The sequence below is a fragment of the Rosa rugosa genome, chromosome 1 (genome assembly GCF_958449725.1).
Source record: "Rosa rugosa chromosome 1, drRosRugo1.1, whole genome shotgun sequence".
Classification (NCBI taxonomy): domain Eukaryota; kingdom Viridiplantae; phylum Streptophyta; class Magnoliopsida; order Rosales; family Rosaceae; genus Rosa; species Rosa rugosa.
In genome coordinates, this window is record NC_084820.1 from 18,510,951 (window position 1) to 18,530,043 (window position 19,093).

Consider the following 19,093-nt stretch of genomic DNA (forward strand, 5'->3'; position numbering starts at 1 on the left):
TGCTAAAATCAATCTAATCCACATTCGATAACATGAAATTCCGAATTAATTGAATATGGGGGCATTGCATTAATTTCTGTCCAATATCAGAATTGTTAATAGTTCCAAAAATAGGCAGAAAGACCCCAACCTACATCAAGACTAGCCCAAAACAGACCATTGCAATAACTACATGCAGTTTTGTTCGCCTGCAACTGTACAACGTTCTACTTCAAAATGGTTCTACAAAGTCTAGCTAGCCTTACTCAAAATCACTATGCTAGTCAGCATCTATAGCAAAATCTGCAAATAGTCAGCTACTTCAATGCGCACCTCGTCAAGTTCCTGTTGGGTGTATACTTTCCGAGTCTTTGCTGCCCACTATGAATGTATTCAATAACATAAGTCATAATCAACAGGTAAACGCACTATTTATAATTAAACCAAAGTTTTCATCAAACTATAATGCATATATATACCTTGGTCGGAAAAGAAAGCGTGTCATCATTTATAATGTCCTTCATGTATCGCATTAATTACACAATAGCCACACTCAATTCCACTCGGTTGTTTAATTAGGTACGCCCTGTTTATTCACATTATTGAATTAGAAAGGCAAGTTCATACTAAATTGAATATTGTTACTTAATCAACCACATATATCATACTAACCGGAAGTAGTTTCAATTTCGGCACCTTGTTAGCCCTACCCGTTTCAGCATTGAAACTTTTAATCGCACTACACAACCAAACTATGTCATTATCGAGCAAAAAAATATTTGGTTATAGACAATTAAAAATAAAAACCAAGGACATGTGCTTACTTTATCACAGAGTTCTCCCATGCTTGGTAATGGATTGATTTTCCCAAAGGGTCCAAGATGTAGATTTCATCCTCCTATATGATTTTCAATATCCAATGTTCCCTACATTATTAATGTAGCCCACATAGTTAACAAACTACAGCTTACCACCAAAAGACATGAAGAATACTTACCCCGGATTGTAAGGCATAAAAAATATGCTATCAGCCTTTCTCTCTTTCAACTGATTCACTAAGTAGGAACTAAAGTCTGATCTCTCGCAGTTATATGTAGTAGTAGGATCAATAAAGCCAAAAGTATCCAACTCGTCTCTTTCAGTAATAAGTTCATGTAGTTGCCTATGTCAAAAAATATTAATTAAATTGCTGAAACTTGAGACATAAAAAATCAAAAATGAGGTCCAAGTAAGAAGGTGCTTACTCCATGTATGCTGCTATCACTCCTTGACCAATTTTCTGCATTTCTAAGAGATCGATCACATTCTCAGTCAAGATGAAGAGTTCTTTGTGTATGCCAAAGACATTGTCATCCAACACTGTGGTTATTGCCTCACTCGTTTGTTTCATGATTGTTGTGGCATGTTTGTACAATAACTTACAGCGCTTGGGTACAAACGGATTTAGCTCAACTTTATCGAACAATGATTTGATGAAATCCATCTTCCTTTTCTTTTTCTGTTAGCAAATAAATTGGATCACATCATCATTTAATCAAACTAACTATAATGTGTACTCCTATAGCTACAATATAAAACAAATCCTACAATATGCAACAACTTATTGGTCCATATATACCTTCAACGGTTGTCTTCGAATAACAAACTCCTCAGGCCAAGCCACGTGACTTCCAACTGCTTCGCGAACCAATTCCATTTCACCCGTTATAGGGTAAAGGAAGTGGTGTATCGCCTTGAATCTCACCATCCACCAACACTCTAACACACCCCTCCTTCAATGGAGCTCTATGTATCGTCTTGTTAATATCCTCGTCATCGAATACGGTACCAAAAGCAACTATGTTGTTGATGGTATTCACTGCCAACTCGCAGGCGCCACCCTAGAAGAAAAATCAGATTCACAAATTACCAAATAGCAATGGGATTACACACATTAACAAGAAGCACAAATATTGAAATTGGAATAGGTGTAATATATTTACCATATCAGTAGGGGGAGGAACAATCTCGCAATCATCTACATTTTCTTGCACCTTGTCAACATCAAGATCAATTGACTTTTTCTTTTCTCTATCATGGAAACTGCCTTTATCTGATACAGGGGAATATGGTGTATAGGTTGCCTTTTCTGTTATCAATGCTTCTAATTGAGCAATCCTTTTATGCAATAGCTCTTGCCTTTGCTTGTTTTTCAAGAATTATTTTCTTTGTCTCCTCTAGCTCCCGATCACGCTCTCTATCACGTGCCAGTAATTCTGCCTTAGTAATTCTCACCCTTTTCTGCTTTGGAAGCTTAAAGTAGGTAGACGGATTTACGAAGCCTCCAACACCCCTTACCCTAGTCGAGTGTTCAGGAGTTTCTAGTGCTTGCGATATACATCATCACTTCCTGAAATTTCTAGCTCACCCTTCCTTTTCTTCTCCAACAATTCATCCTGATAAGATATGTAAAGATACATTACATGAGGTCATAAACTATAAATTATTGAAAACCCATCAGAAGCAGTAGCACAACTAATACAAAATATTAGGGGTGGCTTAAAATACCATACCTGCCGAAACCAGCCGCAAACCAGCCGAACCGTTGCAGTCAGCGCCGACATATTTGGTTACCGAAGCTACGGTACGGTACTGCCGTACCGAACATATGTTCACGGCTCGGTAGTGGTAGTGCAAATTAGAGAGGTTCGGTATTACCAAACCGACCGGATATGATGGGTTCTTATAATTTTTTAATAATTTTTATTAGTAGGATGATATGGGCCGTTCATCTCTAGCAGCAATTAATCATAATCGTTGGATCTGAGTGTGAGAGTGGGAAAACCTAAAGGGGTTGAGGTTCAGACCTCATTCTCGAAAGAAACAGCCGCTCCTCTCTCTCTCTCTCTCTGAGAACCCAGCCCCAATTTTTTGATTCTAGCCCCAATTATACAAAGATCTTTGCAAATCCAGTCCCAAAAACACAATCTAAGCAAGATGCGAAGCTCACCAACATAAATTTCAACCTAGATATCCTTTGATTTTCGAAATCCCCAAATCTTTCGAAAACCTAGATCAGTTGCTTGGTTGAAGCGGTTGTTCAGAGGCTTATATGGTGTTCAACTGGTGGTTCAGAGCACAACGAATTAGGTAAAATCTATCTCCTTTTAGTCTTGTCTAATTTGTAATTTTGTATGATAAAACTATTAAGTGATTTTGTACAGGCCAAGATGGTGGGAAACAAATGGGTCTGAACTTTGATAGAGTGAAGTAAGTAATCTTCTTCGATGTCTCAATTAGTCTATTTCATTTTTTGTGAATTGTTGTTCTGAAATGAACTTGAATTTAGTTCATTTCAAGTGTTCAAGTTAAAGCTCTGCCTTTTAATCTATTTGGGCTGCTCACTGATTCAATTTGCAATTTTTTTTGTTATGCTTGTTGCTATGTCAGGGGGACTATTCCGGTTCTGCATGAATTTCAGCAGTTGGGTTATAATAGGTGTATCAGAATTTTAGTGATATTTACACAGTGGGGATGTACGTATCAATCTAGAGCTTGGACGTGTGTGGCCGTTTTGGCCGTCTGCTTGTGCTGGTCTTCACTACAAGCTGGAGCACAAGCGCATAATATTACCAACCCCGTAGAAGGTGATTTTGCTTATGTTTTATGCAGATTTGCAATTTTTAGATTCCTTGTTGTTCAGCAGTTCTAGTTGTATGGGGAATAAAAGTCGTTATTGTGCATGTGTTTTATGCTTATTGGTTATATTATCAGTTTCTTTAGTCAACATGCGGTACTATTAGGATTATGTAGTTTGCTCAAGTTTATTTTGATTGTTATCTGTTTGTTTTTAGATGCAAGATTGACTTTTCTAATTACTCATGTACTTATCAACAACCCTGTATGCTTGGTAATGAGTTTGTACTTTATATAGCTATGTAAAGATTGAAACTTTAAGGGGAATGTTCTATATCATTTGTGCTTTTTACCTGAATCTAACTTGTATACCATCTGCTGCCAACATGAATGCAACTTGTATACCTTTTACTTTGAAGGAACTGCTGCACTGAGTTTGGGAGGTGTGAACTCTTCTACAACAACCGCTACTTGAAGATTTGGATGCTGCAAACCTCCAATTCAAAAATATAGCTGCTGCGTGGTTTTTGTTTAGTGATAGGAATCATCAAATCACAAGCAGATTTTTGATTCTTTGAATATTTATAGTTCCTATTTGAAGTTATGTAATATTTAAGTAGTTTAGACTTAGAAATCAGTGACATATGATTTGTGAACTTGTAAATTGTAATGTAGAACTGGAACATTATTAACTATAGCAGAAAAGCTGAGAGAAAAACATCAAGTCTGGAACTCACATCTCCATAAGAAAGTGAGGAATAGACTTGATGAAGAGGTATTTATTCAGAAAATTGCAGAGAGTTGAGTATTAAGTATTTGGTAAAAACTGCCCAGAAAAAATTGGCTTAAAACAGGCTAGAATGAATAATTGGGCTGAAAAAAAACCAATCAGTATTAGGCCCATTCATCTATTTCGGTTGGGCCTGAACCGAAACTAAACCGACCGAAAAGTCGGTAACCGAAAGCTTCGGTATTGACTTTTTTTGGCACGGTAGTGGTACTGAGTTTGAGCATACCGACAGGATTCGGTCGGTAGTCGGCTCAGCCCAAAAAACATGGTAACCGTACCAAAGCCAGCCCTACAAAATATGTAGTACCAACCAAAGATGTGATTGTTATACTCGAAAACATCAATATCAAGAGGTTATAAGAAATGATCACTTTCAGATTCATATATGCCTAATCAAGTTGAGGAAGGATTAACAATAGATTTAAACTTAACAATACTTACTCATTTCCCAAAGGTTTAAACTACTTTCCAATGTCACCATCAGATTCATGTATGCCTAATCAAACAACAGTTTATGTGATACTTACTATCTTTGTTGCAATCGGTGTCACCTCCTCACTTATCTCCCCATTTTTAAGTACACGGACTTTCTTCCACAGAATTGCACGGGCAATTACCTCTCCTTCTGGCCAAGTATGTTTCTGTGAAGCAGTTAAAACTTAATAGTAAATACATTGTATATAAAGCGTTTAGATATCATTATGCTAAAAAATATCACACAAGAACATATTATAATTTACCAATTCCTCCTCTAGTCCAATATATCCCTTTCTTGATAATCTATGACGATATTTTCTCTTCTTGACTCGTTGACTTTGGTCATTATGAAGTTTCTGCACAGAAAAGTAAGACTATAAATCATTTATATTACAGTATGCATGTATGAAAGTTAGATTAAAATCAAAAAAGTACTCAATATATATAGAACAGCCTTATACGTAAACTCATCATACCAGCCATGCCTCTGTAGTCCTCCGACTTACAAACTCCTTCTATGGCTGCAACCCAACGAATGCATACTGCTTTGGTGGCTTTCTCAATTTCTTATTCTTTCCCAAGTATGGCAGCACATACTTATTTGTTAAGTTTGTCTTGAATTGTCTCCATTGCAACCACCTCCCAGAAGATATTATAGTGCAAATTCTCAACCGGTTGCCTATCAAATCTTTAATCTGATTCAGTTATGTATCAAAGAGATGACATTACATTATATTCTATGACCCAAAATTCGCCAAATCCCAATTCAAAGAAGCGAAGACTCCTCATTTCCAGCCGGACTCGACTAAATTCCTTAGACTTGGAGACACCATCTTTCAGAGACAATGCTTCGGTCAGAAAGCTTACCTGCCCATTCAACCAACCGGGCCGTCCTATCTTCATGTTGGGCTCTTGCAATGGTATGGTGTTTGTAGCTATTAACTTTGATACATGCTTTTATATCTGAAACCCATCAACTGGATTCTTCAAGAAATTACTTGCCGCGGGTTTTGCTTCAGAAGGGGTTTCGAAATTAACTATAGGCCGATTCCCTTCAGACCCATCGAATAGGGTTATAAGTCTCGAGTATTGTGGTTTTGGTTATGTGTCAGCCAGTGATGATTACAAAGTTGTTGTATGCTGTCTCTTTATGATCAATGGAACCTTCCATGTGGAAGTGGAGATCTTTTCATTTAGAGCCAACATTTGGAAAAGGATTGAAGTTGATCCTGTATTGGCTAATCTGGAGGCCAGACTCTTGAAGAGACATTTGAATGGGACACTTTCAAATGAGGCAGTCCATTGGCTCAGCAGGGTGCTTGGGGAAGAAAATCTCTACCTGCTCTCCTTGCTTTTGATTTGGCCAATGAGGAATTTTGAGAAGTGTCGTTGCCTAATCTTGCCAAAGATGATGAAAATGACTCCTTTTATAGAGATGTTGGGGTTCTTCTTGGAGGATGTTTGTTGTGCGGAAGCGTAACAAACAAGGTATTGATATGAATTCTAGAGTAACAAACAAAGCAAAAGAAAACAACCAATAAACAAACCACAAAGAACACCAAGATTTATAGTGATTCACTCAATCGGTGTGATTGAGCTACATCCATTTTCGAAGACGGCAAGATATTCCACCATGATCAATATGGAGAAACATATAAATAAGTTTATGCATAAAATCAACATGAATTATAAAGTAAGCTAAGTGTCTCTATGCTAAAAGTGAATTACTTGAAATTAAAACATGCGTGTTATTAAACGAAGAGTGAGAATAATATAGTAAAAGATCGTAGAATAATTGCATGTGCACATGAGGGAATGAACAAATCTCTAACATAATGATAAATGTGTTAATGGTTGAGCATACATGTTACAAAATAAAGAGCAAAGCTAATAATCATGAGATTAAGGGAGTAAGTTGTTCTTTTGAAAATGAAGAGCATGAGTATTAATAGATGAACGAGTAATTTGGCAAGTGAAAATAATGAAATAAAGAAGAGAAGAACCATTTTTCAACTTCAAAGTTGATAACAAAGAGCATTATGACAAGTATTTTCAAAATAATTGGCGAATGAAAAGAAAGTTGATAAATAATGAAACAGGTAAGTATACGATCGATCGAGTCAACTATTCTACTTGGTTAGGGTAAAGTGGGTTGTGCAAGATGAAATAAAGGGTGTATAAAGTATTTAATAAATAGTATGTGCATTTGCATTTTTATCTTCTTCGCATATAGATAAAATTATCAATTTTGTTTGCTTGGCCATTACGCGCTTGACTACTCATTATTTGTTCGGCATGTGTAGAATGACAATTTTTTCTATGCTGAATTTAGCCTCACTTGGCTTGTGGCAAATAAGTTTAGGCATGTATTAGGCACATGCATTGATGGCTTCAGCTTGAAGTTGCCTTACCCATTTGATTGACCAAGAGAGAGCGTGAGGATTGAAAAATATGCGTACTTAGAAGAATAAGCTTAGCACAACTCTTATATGGTCTCAGATAGACCCAAGACTTTGATAAAGAGGGGCTCAGCATTGTTAGTTAGTGTGTGCTTGGCATGAGCTTATGTAAGGCTAGGCGTGCCTCGTTTGGTCATGAATCTGCTTGGCATTGCGATTTGCCCAACTCCAGCCCTTAGGGGCTAGGATAGATCCCGGGCTAAATTTTAGCCCCTCAATGATTACTATTCATGTAAATAGTAATGGCTATTAATTATTTTGACCATCTCCAACCCATAAGGGCTATTATTTTCAATACTAAGTATTTTATTATTATTTTTTGAATCAAAGAGGTCAGTCAGAATTTATAATTCGGCAAGCAATACAAAAGACGACACACCCCAGTGAGGTCATCAAAAAGAGCCGTTATTTAGGACATACAAACATCCTATTCTAAAAAATAAAAATCTGCATACCCTGATTACATTCACCTTTTAGGAAGTCCACGCACCCTTATTCTAACAAAACCTAAGTACTCAGAAGTTGTTTAAATAAAAGATACAACCGAGCAATAGATTTTGCGTCCTATAACCTTTAAGCACTAATATGGGCCAGAGAGACCCAAATCTTCCAAACCCACAACATATGGGCAACCCAACTCCAGTAGAGATCGGCCTAGTACAGCGTAAGCCCTTTAAGCCTAACACGAGGAAACCCTAGCATCCTTTCCCGTTCACCAGCCGCTGCCGTAGTCCCCCCCCCCCCCAACCGCCACCGACCGTGCCACCTTCATCACAGACCCCCACTCAAGGAACCCCAAAGCCCAGTCCTTTAGCTCAACTTTCACCTTCAATTCCGCCATGTGAGTGCCATCGGCACCAACCCAACGCACCTGAATCCCTGGCTTCCACGACCTCCAACACTCAACAGCCTCCAGGACTTCAACAATCAGATCAATTGGGGACCAAGATCCTCCCCCACTTCAGATCCAGTCAGCCATAAGATATGCTCCATCCATACCATCGTCAAAAATAGTAGAAAAAGGTAAACCAATAACTGCAATTTCTGGAGATCGACAGAAAGACCTGCCGTCACCATCAAGTTTTGGATCGCAGAGGAGGTTGAACCCATCCTTCTTGATCGGAGGTACAATGCCGTAGCCAACCAAAGGAGGACGCAGGCGAGACGGTTCTCTCGCGAATGGCAGAGAAGAAGGCGTAATCCCCGTAGAAATTATCTCAATAGAAAAAACTTAAATTTCATTGATAATGTAATATTACATAAAGACTTGAGTTTTTAAATATTTTTATTATGCTTGTAAAATATATAGTATTATTTAATTATACTATTATTCTTCTGATCAAACCTTACTACTTTTTTTAGATATGATTTTATAGTGCCACGATGTTACTTTATAAGCAATTTTCAAATTCTTGTTTAACTTTTGTCGGAATTGTTTTGTTATTTATATTCTTTTAAGTGATTAGACCAACGGCTAGCTGATATCAACTTGATGATGTCAGCAAGCATACTTGACCGTTGGATATCAACGGCTGATTAATCTTAGCCCTTCATATTTTTTGCAAAATCTCATCTGTTTTGTGTGGCCTTAAGTTGATGGGCTCTACTCCATTAGTTGGGGGCTAAAGCAAGGGCTAAATGTAGCATTGTATCCTAGCCCTTGACCCTTTAATCGATCAAATATGTTTTTGGTGTAGTATAGCAGATGGAAAATAGAGTTTGAAGGACTAAAAGTGACTTATAGCCCCTGGCTGGAGATGACCTTAGAGGTGGTGTGTATTGTACTATTTTGATAGTGGCTTTATGTAGTTATGTAACAAAATTCCAGACCACATCCAATCTCGTAATCCCCAAAAACATGATAGTGGTTTGGTCCACGTGCATCGCGTGATGCTTAGTAAGACAATTGAAAGTGAATTACATGATCGTCTCACAATGAGATTTAAGTCATTAAAACCGATACTCGTCTTTTTGGTTAGTACTCGTTTTCTTATTTTCATATCGTATGTTGAATACCTCTTGGGTATTAATGTGATTTTTTGGATATTAACATTGTAATTAAATTGTCATTTTAAAATTTTTTAAAATACATTTTTTTTTTTTTTTTTTTTTTAAACCCCACCCCATTCCCACCCTTGATGGGGCTCGAACTCCTGACCTCTTATATATGAGACCAAAGCCTTACCACCCCACCAAACACACACACCCAAAATACGTTAAATGATAGTAAAATACAAATTTTAGACGGTTGAAAATATAGAATCTTAACCTAGAAATAAATTTGCAGAAGAAATGGTTCTATAGAAAAAGGAAAAAAAAAAAAAGGAACACCCGGCTAGTTCGTAATAAAAGAAAAGAAAGAAAAGAAATACGCACTGTTGTTTTAACAGACTGGGAATGGGCCTGGGCCTGGGCCATCAAAGCCTGAGCAATAATTTCCGAGTCCCGAGTCGGTTATAGCGGCTCAGCATTTGTTTGTCAGTTTTTTAGCTCAGTAATTTGAAGCTTAGTCCTCCTTTATAAACCATAGTTCCCTCCACAAACGCCGATGCTATCACCGTCGCTTTCTCCTTCAAATTCCATCGCAAAACAAACACCTAATTTCACAAGTGATTTTCGGAGCTTGCAGTGTTCTCTCTCAGGTCAGATTTGCTCTCTCTCTCTCTCTCTCTCTCTCCGTCGCTTTCAATTACTTGCATATGTGTTTCGTCTCTGTTTCAATTCCAAGAAAATGTACGAACAGAGAGGAATTTTAGACCTAGGGAAAAATCAGAGAAGCGGCGTTAGCTTAGATGAGTTTTACAATTCCCGTACATGCTTTAAGCTACTACGAATCAAGATTTCGGATCTTCTTTATTTATTTATTTTTAATTTTTTTGATTTTTTGATTTTCTTGCTCAACACCTGTGGTGAATGTGAATGTTTTGTGGTTTAATCTTGGTGATCCTTTTCTCCGTTTTGCTAAAAAGGTAGGAGCGCAGCGTAGGTTAGTAGTTGCCGATGTGAAACCCTAACTTTCGTCACTTGTGAAATTAGGTGTTTGTTTTGCGATGGAATTTGAAGGAGAAAGCGATAGCATCGAAGGCACTAAGGGACCTCAGTGCTCGAAGAGTGAAGAAGCTCCTAAAGCGAACACACAGCAAGATGGAGATTCTTCAAGTCCATTGGAGGAACAGGTGATCTCTCTACTCTGGTCCTCTTCCTTTCTGCCGAATGCATTTAGCATATTGTCCAATTTTAACAAGCATTGCTTGCAATATCCTGGTGTATTGGCTAATGTCCCTTGTTTAATTGAATTTTGATAAATTTATATTGGCTGATAAGTTTTTATTTGAGGATTTCTGATCAAACTATGCTTCATTCCTTGAAGCATCTAAAGAACCAGTGGACACAGTTGTACACAACAGCCCTCCTGAGCACGCCGTTCGTCAAATCCATAGTTCTGATGATTGTTCAGACAGTTACTGGGTAATTAATGTACTGGAGCAGATGTGTCAGTCACTAGGTGATGATGAAGGTGGTGTACAAGTGTGCATCCGAGAAGCCATTGAACATTTTCGAAACACTGACCATAATCTGCCTAAGGTTTGTGCTGCAACCAAGACATGTACAGATAGTTGATTTGTAGCAATTCCTGTTTTCGTTTTACACGTTACGGATTCAGCTTCCAATAAAATTTAATCATTAATCCGTTTGTCAACGTTTCCATTCTGTGGTTGTTTTGCAGGAATCTGATGTTACATCTGATGGATCATCAAGTGAGTTGAAGCATTGTGCAGTGACTGCAACCTGCCAGCATACCTTCGGGAGTATCTTAGTCTCTGAAGAGTTTGCCTCATTGTGCAAAAACTGCTGTTGCAAAACTTTCCAGGAATCAAGGCTGACAGCATTTTTGATCTTCAGCTCGTAAATTCAGGGATGGAGAGTGGAGAATATGAACATTCACCATGGCTTTTCTCTGATGATATGCAAAAGGCAAGTTCAACCAATAGATTGTAATTTCGGTATAGTATCATGATGTGGATGTATAGACTGTTCTTGCACTCTTGAAGGCTTTTGCACTTTACAGTCGTGCTTTGAATTTTATGGTACATCTTGGTCATGTTCCAAGTTTATTTACTAGTGTGAGATTGAGGCATGTAAACATTGGTACCTGAACCTGTTCAGGCACATCTATTGAAGTGCTTGGGTGTTTTCCTTTTAGCATACTTTTACTTTTCTCTTCGGTGATGCTTGCATTGTCATTTATTTTTCTCATTGAGCTTATTGTTTTCCTTTTATTTTGATTTTCAACGTGTTTGAACATGGAAGTGGTATACTCTTCTAAAAACTCCCACATGTTTTACTCATTATTCTTGAAAGTCTGAATTGTGTTATGATACTGGCAAAATACGTACTCGCATGCGTGATTTAACTTCTGTACCCAATACTTTTTTTCTTTCGAATTGATTAATTGGCACGTACATTACAAAGTTTAAAGGAGCTCTAGACTGAGGCTACAATTCTGTTCATGAAGTGCCTTGTTTGTGTTTATCGGTTTATATACTCTGAACCTCAGTATTTTTATAGGTATGGAGTAAGCTTCTAGGATTTGGTACGGAATTGGTTCCCCTATCAAAAAGCCTTTCAGACATGTCAGCGACTTGCAAGGAAGAGGTTAGATACATGTCGAACTCCGTTGCAACTTGTAAATATCTGAAATCACTATGTTCACTCTTCCTGCTCTCTGAACAAATTATTTTATCTGCAGTCCCAGGTCCAAGGTTCAATCTACAACACGTTTGAAGGTGGATACAATGAGGTAACAGGTTTCCCTACTTTTATCGTTGAATTGAGTATGACTAAATTTTCGACATTATCCAAACTGATGATAGTAGGGTGCACCGCCATGCAATCCATGTAGAAAGGTTTCCAGAATATCCTAATGTTCTTATGGTTATACCTATTAAATGTTTCAAATTGCATGCATAGACCGACTATGACTATATAGCATTTCTAAATTGTGGAAGTAAATTGCTAAAGTTAATTATTTTGACATTCTTCTCACTTTTGATCTCCCTTTAGATCTTCCTTCAAGAGATCCTAACTGTACTGTCCCAATGGCCTGATGAACCTCGCCGGTTGGTCTTAATGCTTGTCAACTTTCTCAATTTAGTCCTAGAGGATGCAGAAATTGATTTAGATGACGAAGACGCAAAAATAACTGCCTTCGAATGTCTCACAAAAATTGACGAATTCCTCTCATCTTCTTCACTGGACGAGGTTTGATTTCATCAAATTCATCCTTTTCAATTTTCAGTCATATGTTTGTACAGTGTTGATGCTTACAAATAGTCTGTTGATTTGCTTAGGGGACCATTGAAGCACTCTTATTTGAGTTGCCCAAGAAAGTTGCCTTGTTTGGAGGTGTGTCAGATAAATGTGTAGAAGTTGCCAAGAGCATCCTTGATCAATTTGCATCAAGGTTTGGTGCTGAAAGGCTTGCAGTTTGTGGAAAGGTATTTACTTTTAGTGATTTTATCTCTATCTACCTGTTTGGTTTGAAGTACTACGACAATGTAATTTGCAATTGGCCTAGGCCATTAGTTGACCTAATTCAGAGAAGCGAAGGTTATGGTTATGTTATGTTAAGTGATGCAAGATAAACATCTCTTTTCTGCATCCATTCAATCCTCAAATTTCTAATGGATGATAATTTTTCATTTGAGGTTTTCTCATCCACCTATGCTTGGTTTCTTGAGGCGTATTAAGGAACCAGTGGACAGAGTTAGACACAACAGTTGTCATGAGCAAGTCAATCTTCAGATCAGTAATTCTGGTGATTGCTCAGAGAGGGACTTGATGATTCCCATACTGAAGCAGATGTATCAGTCAATAGGCAATGATGAAGGTGGTGTACAAGTGTGCATCAGAGAAGCTATTCAACATTTTCAAGAGATTGACCATAGACTGCCTAAGGTTTGTGCTGCAACTTGGCAACCCAAAGTCCACGTACAGATAATTGCTTTATAGCAATTTCTGTTTTTGTTTTAGTTCAACTTCCAAGACCATTTAATCATTATCTATTTGTTAACTTCTCTATTTGGTGGTTGTTTTGCAGGAGTCCAGCGAGTATATCGAGGATGTTGTATCTGATGAATCTTCAAAGCATTGTACAGTGACTGCGATGTGCTAGCATGCTTTTGTGAATATCCTAGTCTCGAAAGAGTTTGACTCACTCTGCAAACTGCTGTCTCAAATGTTTCCAGGAATCAAGGCTGATGGCATTTTTGACCTTGAACTCATAAATTCAAGGATGAAGAGTAGAGTATATGAAAATTCTCCATTTTTCTTCTCAATGGAAATGCAAGAGGCAAGTTTGCTACATCTTTTCTAAACAGTAGTAAACCATTCTTGATTGTTTACCAAAATTTGAACTGATAGATTTAGGTTTTGGGATGGTATCATGATTTGGATGTGATATAGATATTATGTCAAAATCCTAATGGCTTGAGTTTTGTGTTATTGATTCTGTAGGATGTTTGTGAACATTGAAAAATCTCATATGGAATATCAATTTGTCAATGATTATGATTTATATGGAGTCAATTGTCCAATTGCTGTTCATTATCTGGCTTGAGTTGAATGTATTGCTTGTATCTTTTGTTCATGAAAGTTCTGTGGATTCCTTTAATCTACATTTTGTAATAAACAGTGAATTTGTTAACCTTGCTTTAGCAAGACATGTCAAGCTGATGGAGTGAACTTTTCTGCACTTCAAATATATGTTTTTGAAAGCCTTTTTTGGAAGCACTTGGTTACTCTATTTTAATCAAAAGGTGACTTCTGAATTTGGATGATGAAAACATGTGGAAGTATGAAAAAGACTTCTTTATTAAAGCTTGAAGGCTGTTGGACTTTACCGTCCTGCTTTAAATTTCATGGAACATCTTGGTGGTGTTGCGTGTTTATTTCCTGATGTGAGATTCTGGCGTGGTACATTGTTTCCCAAATCTGTTCTGGCGTGCGTGGTACAGTGGTACCCAAACCTGTTCTGGCGCATGTATTGAAGCTCTTGGTGGCTTTCCTGTAGCATACTTTTACTTTTCTCCTGTGATGCATTGTCAATTGACTCAATTATTGTTATCCTCGGTCTATTTCTCTTCCTTTTCTTTTCGACATGTTTGTACAACTGAGTGGTACTATTCTAACATACTGCCACCTGTTTTACACATTATTCTTGGAAGTCTAATTGCCTTATGATATTCCACCTTCTTTCAATTAAATGTACTGGCAAGATATGTATTACATGTTTGACATAAGTTCTGTAGCTAATACTTTTTTGCTTCTGAATTTGTTGCTTGGAATTGGTCAAATGGCATGTGCATTACAAGTTGTCAAGGATCTCTAGACTGAGGCTAAAAGTTCTGTTTGTGTAAAAGTCCATGAAGTGATTTGTCTTTGTTTGTCGTTTTCTATCCTGAACCTCAGTATTTTTTTAGGTATGGAGAAAGCTTCTATGGGTTGGCACAGAATTGATTCACCTTGCAATAAGCCTCTCAGACATGTCAAGGACTTGCAATGAAGAGGTTAGATGATTCGGTTGTATATGTTGATATCCATTCCAATTTGTATTTGTAAGCACTATGTACACGTGTTCTCTGTGAACAAATATTTTATCTGTATTCTGAGGTCAGAGGTTCAGTCTACTTCACATGTGGAGCTGCATATATTGAGGTAACAGAATTCTCTACTTTTATCCTTGAATTGAGTGTAACTAAATATTTTTGATATTATGTAAACTCCTGATTGTATGGTGCACTTGGCGCCTTGGAATGCATATATAAAAGGTTTCCAGAAATTTGTAACATATTAAATTTTTTATAGTGCATGCAAAAACCAATTGTGAGTTTCTAGCATTTATACATTCTGGAAGTAAATTGCTAATTGTTTTGACATTCTTCTGACTGCTGGTTTCCCTTTAGATCTACCTTCAAGGGATCTTAACTGCACTTTCCCAATGGCGTTATTCACCACGACGTCCGGTCTCAAAGCTAGTCAACTTTCTTTGTTTAGTCCAAGAGGATGCAGGATATGATTCAGACGACGAATAGGCAAAAGACACTGCCTACAATTGTCTCAACACAGTTGACAAATTCCTCTCATCTTCTTCACTGGGCAAAGTATGTTTTCATCAAATTCATCATCCTTTTCAATTTTTAATCATATGTTTGTACAGCCTGTTGATGCTTACAAATAGTCTGTTGATTTGCCAGGGGACCATTGCTGAACTCTTATTTCGGTTGCCCAAACTGCCTTGTTTGGAGGGTTGAAGTCAGAGAGTTGCATATCAGTTGCCGAGAGGATCCTAAATCAGTTTGCAACAAGGTTTGATGCTGAAATGCTTCCAGTTTTTGGGAAGGTATTTACCTTTGTTGATTGTATCTCAGGGCCTATTTGTTTGGTTTTTAAGTTCTCTGATAATGTTACTTTGTAACTGGCTCAGGCATTAATTGACTTGAGTGAGAGAAGCGAAGATTCAGATTATGGTGGCATCGCGCCTCTTGTGAATGGGTGTGCAACAGGTAACTTTACATGTCACTTATGGAATAGAATTGGGCCAATTGAGTTGTTTGTAGCACTGTGTTATCTCTACTTTACCTGTTTCTTTTGTTCCTGTGTGAGTGAGGCAACAATATCAGTTATTTCTGCCGAAAAGACTATGTGGGGAATTCTATGCCAGTTATAATAACTCAGTGTTTGGGTTTCCATGAGTTCTAATATTCCCGTATCTGGCTTATTGGTTGTCGTTGCGCTAGAATGGTTTAGGAAATTATGGTCAGGTGAAGGTAGTACTTTTAGTCCTTGAGTTACACGAATGGATGGTTGAAGAAAATGAAATGAGGTTCTTCAGCTGAGCATTGTGTCCTCTATTACAGGAGAAGAAATGGTGGCCTTTTATTGTATATCCCTCCGGACATCAAGCAATGTCCTACTAGTTGAAGATCTGTTGGAATTTAATTTGAACTCGTACTTTATGGATCTTCCCGTATTGACTGATTTGTGATCTGTTGATGTATGTCTTAAGTTCCAATCAAGTAGGAAACCTGGATTTGTTTTCATTGTGTTTGTCATTTTTTGGTGTTCTTCTCTCTTTTCAAACAAGGTTCCATGATTATGTTGATCGGCATAAAAGATGTTAAAGGAGCTGAGGGCTGAAACTTTGATACCTTGTTTGTCCCTTTTTTATTTCAGTATTCCAATACCTTCAGCAGCATCATTTTGAACACATAAAAGAAACCACCGGGATCACTCTTAAAGTCTTGAAGGATGCGTTTTATCATTTGGAACGGGGAAGTGATCGAGTGTCGACTGTTGTTTGCCAGAGTTATGAAGAAGGCTACCACCATATGTCATCTGAGCATGAAGTTGGTCAGTGACAATTTGGTATCTCTGTTTATTCATGTGATTCTTAGTATATTTTTAGATCCTGATTAACTTTTGTTCCATGCAACAGGAAGGCGGAGTATGTGAAAAGCTTCGTGCTCTGCTTGGTTTTTTTGTCTTAGAGATCACGGTGCGCATACCTCCATTTTCTAAGTCAAGTTTGACTTTCATTTTTATCTATCCCATATCTACAGAAGTGCCAGTCTGGACAAAATAACTCAGCTTTTGATTGAAGGTAATCACCATATACCCTAATCACCATTTCTACTTATCTACTGTATGAGAGTTTAACTCCAATTTTTAAGTGCACTCAGAGCAAATACGAAGCAAATCAAATACGAAGTCCAGACGGTGCGCATAAACAATTGAAATGGCTATTTCCATCCTCCAATGTTTCTTTTCTTTTGTCTTGTTTTTGGGTGCACTCAGAGGATGGAAATAGCCATTTCAATTGTTTATCCGATGTCGAACTGGGTGCTGTTGTGATCTTGAAGTTTTTGGAAAGTGACGGTGAACAGAAATGAGTTCTTCCTCTGCTGGCAGGCTCTATTGAGGTCTTGAAGGCTTTGGAAAGTGATGAAGTATAAGTCTGGTCTGCAAATGTATAGTTTGCATTTTAGAATAATGTCAGGTGAACATACTATACCTACTACATTGGATCCAGTATAGTAGTACATGAAACAGAGAATGCAAGTACTTTAGTGGTGAACTTGGTGGCAGAAGAAGAGTCCTTACAAACTCGAAACACATAAAGGGTCGAAGGAAAACACCCTCTGTTTCCTAGCTCTTCCCTGACTATGTTACACCTCCACTCTTATGTACTTGATTGCACCATATCATATTGGATTCAGTATTGACAACTCTTTTACTTTTTCCAAGGAGCACATTGCCATGGGAGCTCCTTAAGTCTTTATAAGTACTATAACTAAAGTCCGCAGCATTTGGTGGAAGTTACAGATATATCTCCCAAGACTCAAGTCCTTTTATACAATTAACTGTTTCTTAGCTCTTCTTTACTATGGCGGTTCGCCCTGATGCAGTGATTGTTCCCTATTTTACTTTTTTGGTCTGAAAACACCACCATCACCACCACCACCACCACCATATCATATTGGAATCAGTTTTCATTACTCTTTTTAAGTCCTGTTTTTGTTCAAGAAGCACATTGCCAAGGGATAGGGATCTCTTTTATGAGTAGCATAACCAGAGTCGGCAACATTTATAACTTGCTCTGAATCCCATTATTTTAGAATTACCAAAACTCTGTTAATTATATGTCAGTGTCCTGCTTTTCTCTAATATTCTTTCTTTGGGTAAAATGTAAAAACGCTCATCAAGTATATTAGCACCATTGTATATTCCTTGTTTCTTGGTCTAAACTCTAAAATCAAAGAATGAAATAACAGCTTTACGATGTGAATGTTTGATGCCATAGAGGATGGGGTGCCTCACCGTATAATGGATCTTACCATATCCCCTTGATTACGAATAAAAGGGAAAATTTCAAGCCTTCAGGTCTTTTCGTTCGTTTGTATATGTTGAAATGAAAATCCTTTGTTTATTAGTTAATGTATATGCATGGTTCCGTCAATGTTGCACTTGAACTCTATTCAGTTCTGCATCAAGACTGAAAACGCCGGCTGGGCCACAGAGTTACTTATAAATAGCTGGTTATCACAGCTGCACATTCTTCATTACAACCTGATCAAATCCTCAGTATCAAATACACACAGAAGTGCTGCAGTATTGTAGGCTTGTAGTAGGTTAAGGTGATCGAACAAAAGGCTAGGCCAAGTGAGAAAATGGCAGCTGATGATGGTCCTCCGTTACTTTGGACGGAAATGCCAGCTTTCGCGCTGAAGACCGGTCGCCCCGAACGATGGAGCTTCTAAGACTGAATATTCGAGCTGAGGGGTTAGACGGGTGGTGCGTAGGAGGAAGCCGTGGGTTAGGGTTTGGTGGGTGGAAGCTAACTGGAAGTGGGTTTTAGGCTTTTAGCGAATTCTGAGTCGGAGATAAGAAAACGCCAGCGCTTTGAGACACACTTGAATAGCATCAAGGATTTCGCTTGCAATCTTGTGAGGATTTTGACAATAACATCTTCCGGAAGGTAGCCCGACATTGCAACTGCTTTCGCCGGAAAGCTCATAAATGGACTGATGAGTACCGACTGTGAGACTTGGAAGTTGATAACGGAAACCCCTAATATTATTTCCCAAAATAACTTTTGCTCATTATTTCTCAAATTAAATGACTTATTTAGGGTTAGAGAGAAGAAACGGGCCTAGAGTAGTTCAGCCCGATCTTCGATCATGAATGTTGTTGACTTGGTTTAGGTTACAAGTGA

General features: G+C 37.9%; 1 protein-coding gene and 1 long non-coding RNA gene across 3 annotated transcripts; both read left to right on the forward strand.

Moving 5' to 3' along the window:
- The first annotated feature begins 9,824 nt into the window (after positions 1-9,824).
- Positions 9,825-13,667, forward strand: LOC133722349 (uncharacterized). 2 transcript variants are annotated; one of them, XM_062149238.1, is made up of 10 exons: positions 9,825-9,962; positions 10,357-10,496; positions 10,691-10,905; positions 11,048-11,295; positions 11,890-11,976; positions 12,071-12,121; positions 12,385-12,582; positions 12,672-12,818; positions 13,072-13,278; positions 13,421-13,667. In XM_062149238.1, exons 4-10 carry the CDS (start codon positions 11,239-11,241, stop codon positions 13,493-13,495), a joined length of 822 nt encoding a protein of 273 aa, XP_062005222.1. In that variant the 5' UTR covers positions 9,825-9,962; positions 10,357-10,496; positions 10,691-10,905; positions 11,048-11,238; the 3' UTR covers positions 13,496-13,667. The 2 variants fall into 2 exon arrangements, with proteins under 2 accessions (XP_062005222.1, XP_062005229.1); XM_062149245.1 differs by having other exon boundaries at positions 10,700-10,905.
- A 1,132-nt stretch (positions 13,668-14,799) lies between these two features.
- Positions 14,800-17,799, forward strand: LOC133722364 (uncharacterized). Its single transcript, XR_009852649.1, has 8 exons — positions 14,800-14,888; positions 14,997-15,036; positions 15,285-15,482; positions 15,576-15,721; positions 15,806-15,884; positions 16,555-16,731; positions 16,817-16,981; positions 17,061-17,799. It is a non-coding gene; the product is annotated as an uncharacterized LOC133722364 (long non-coding RNA).
- Positions 17,800-19,093: the final 1,294 nt, after the last annotated feature.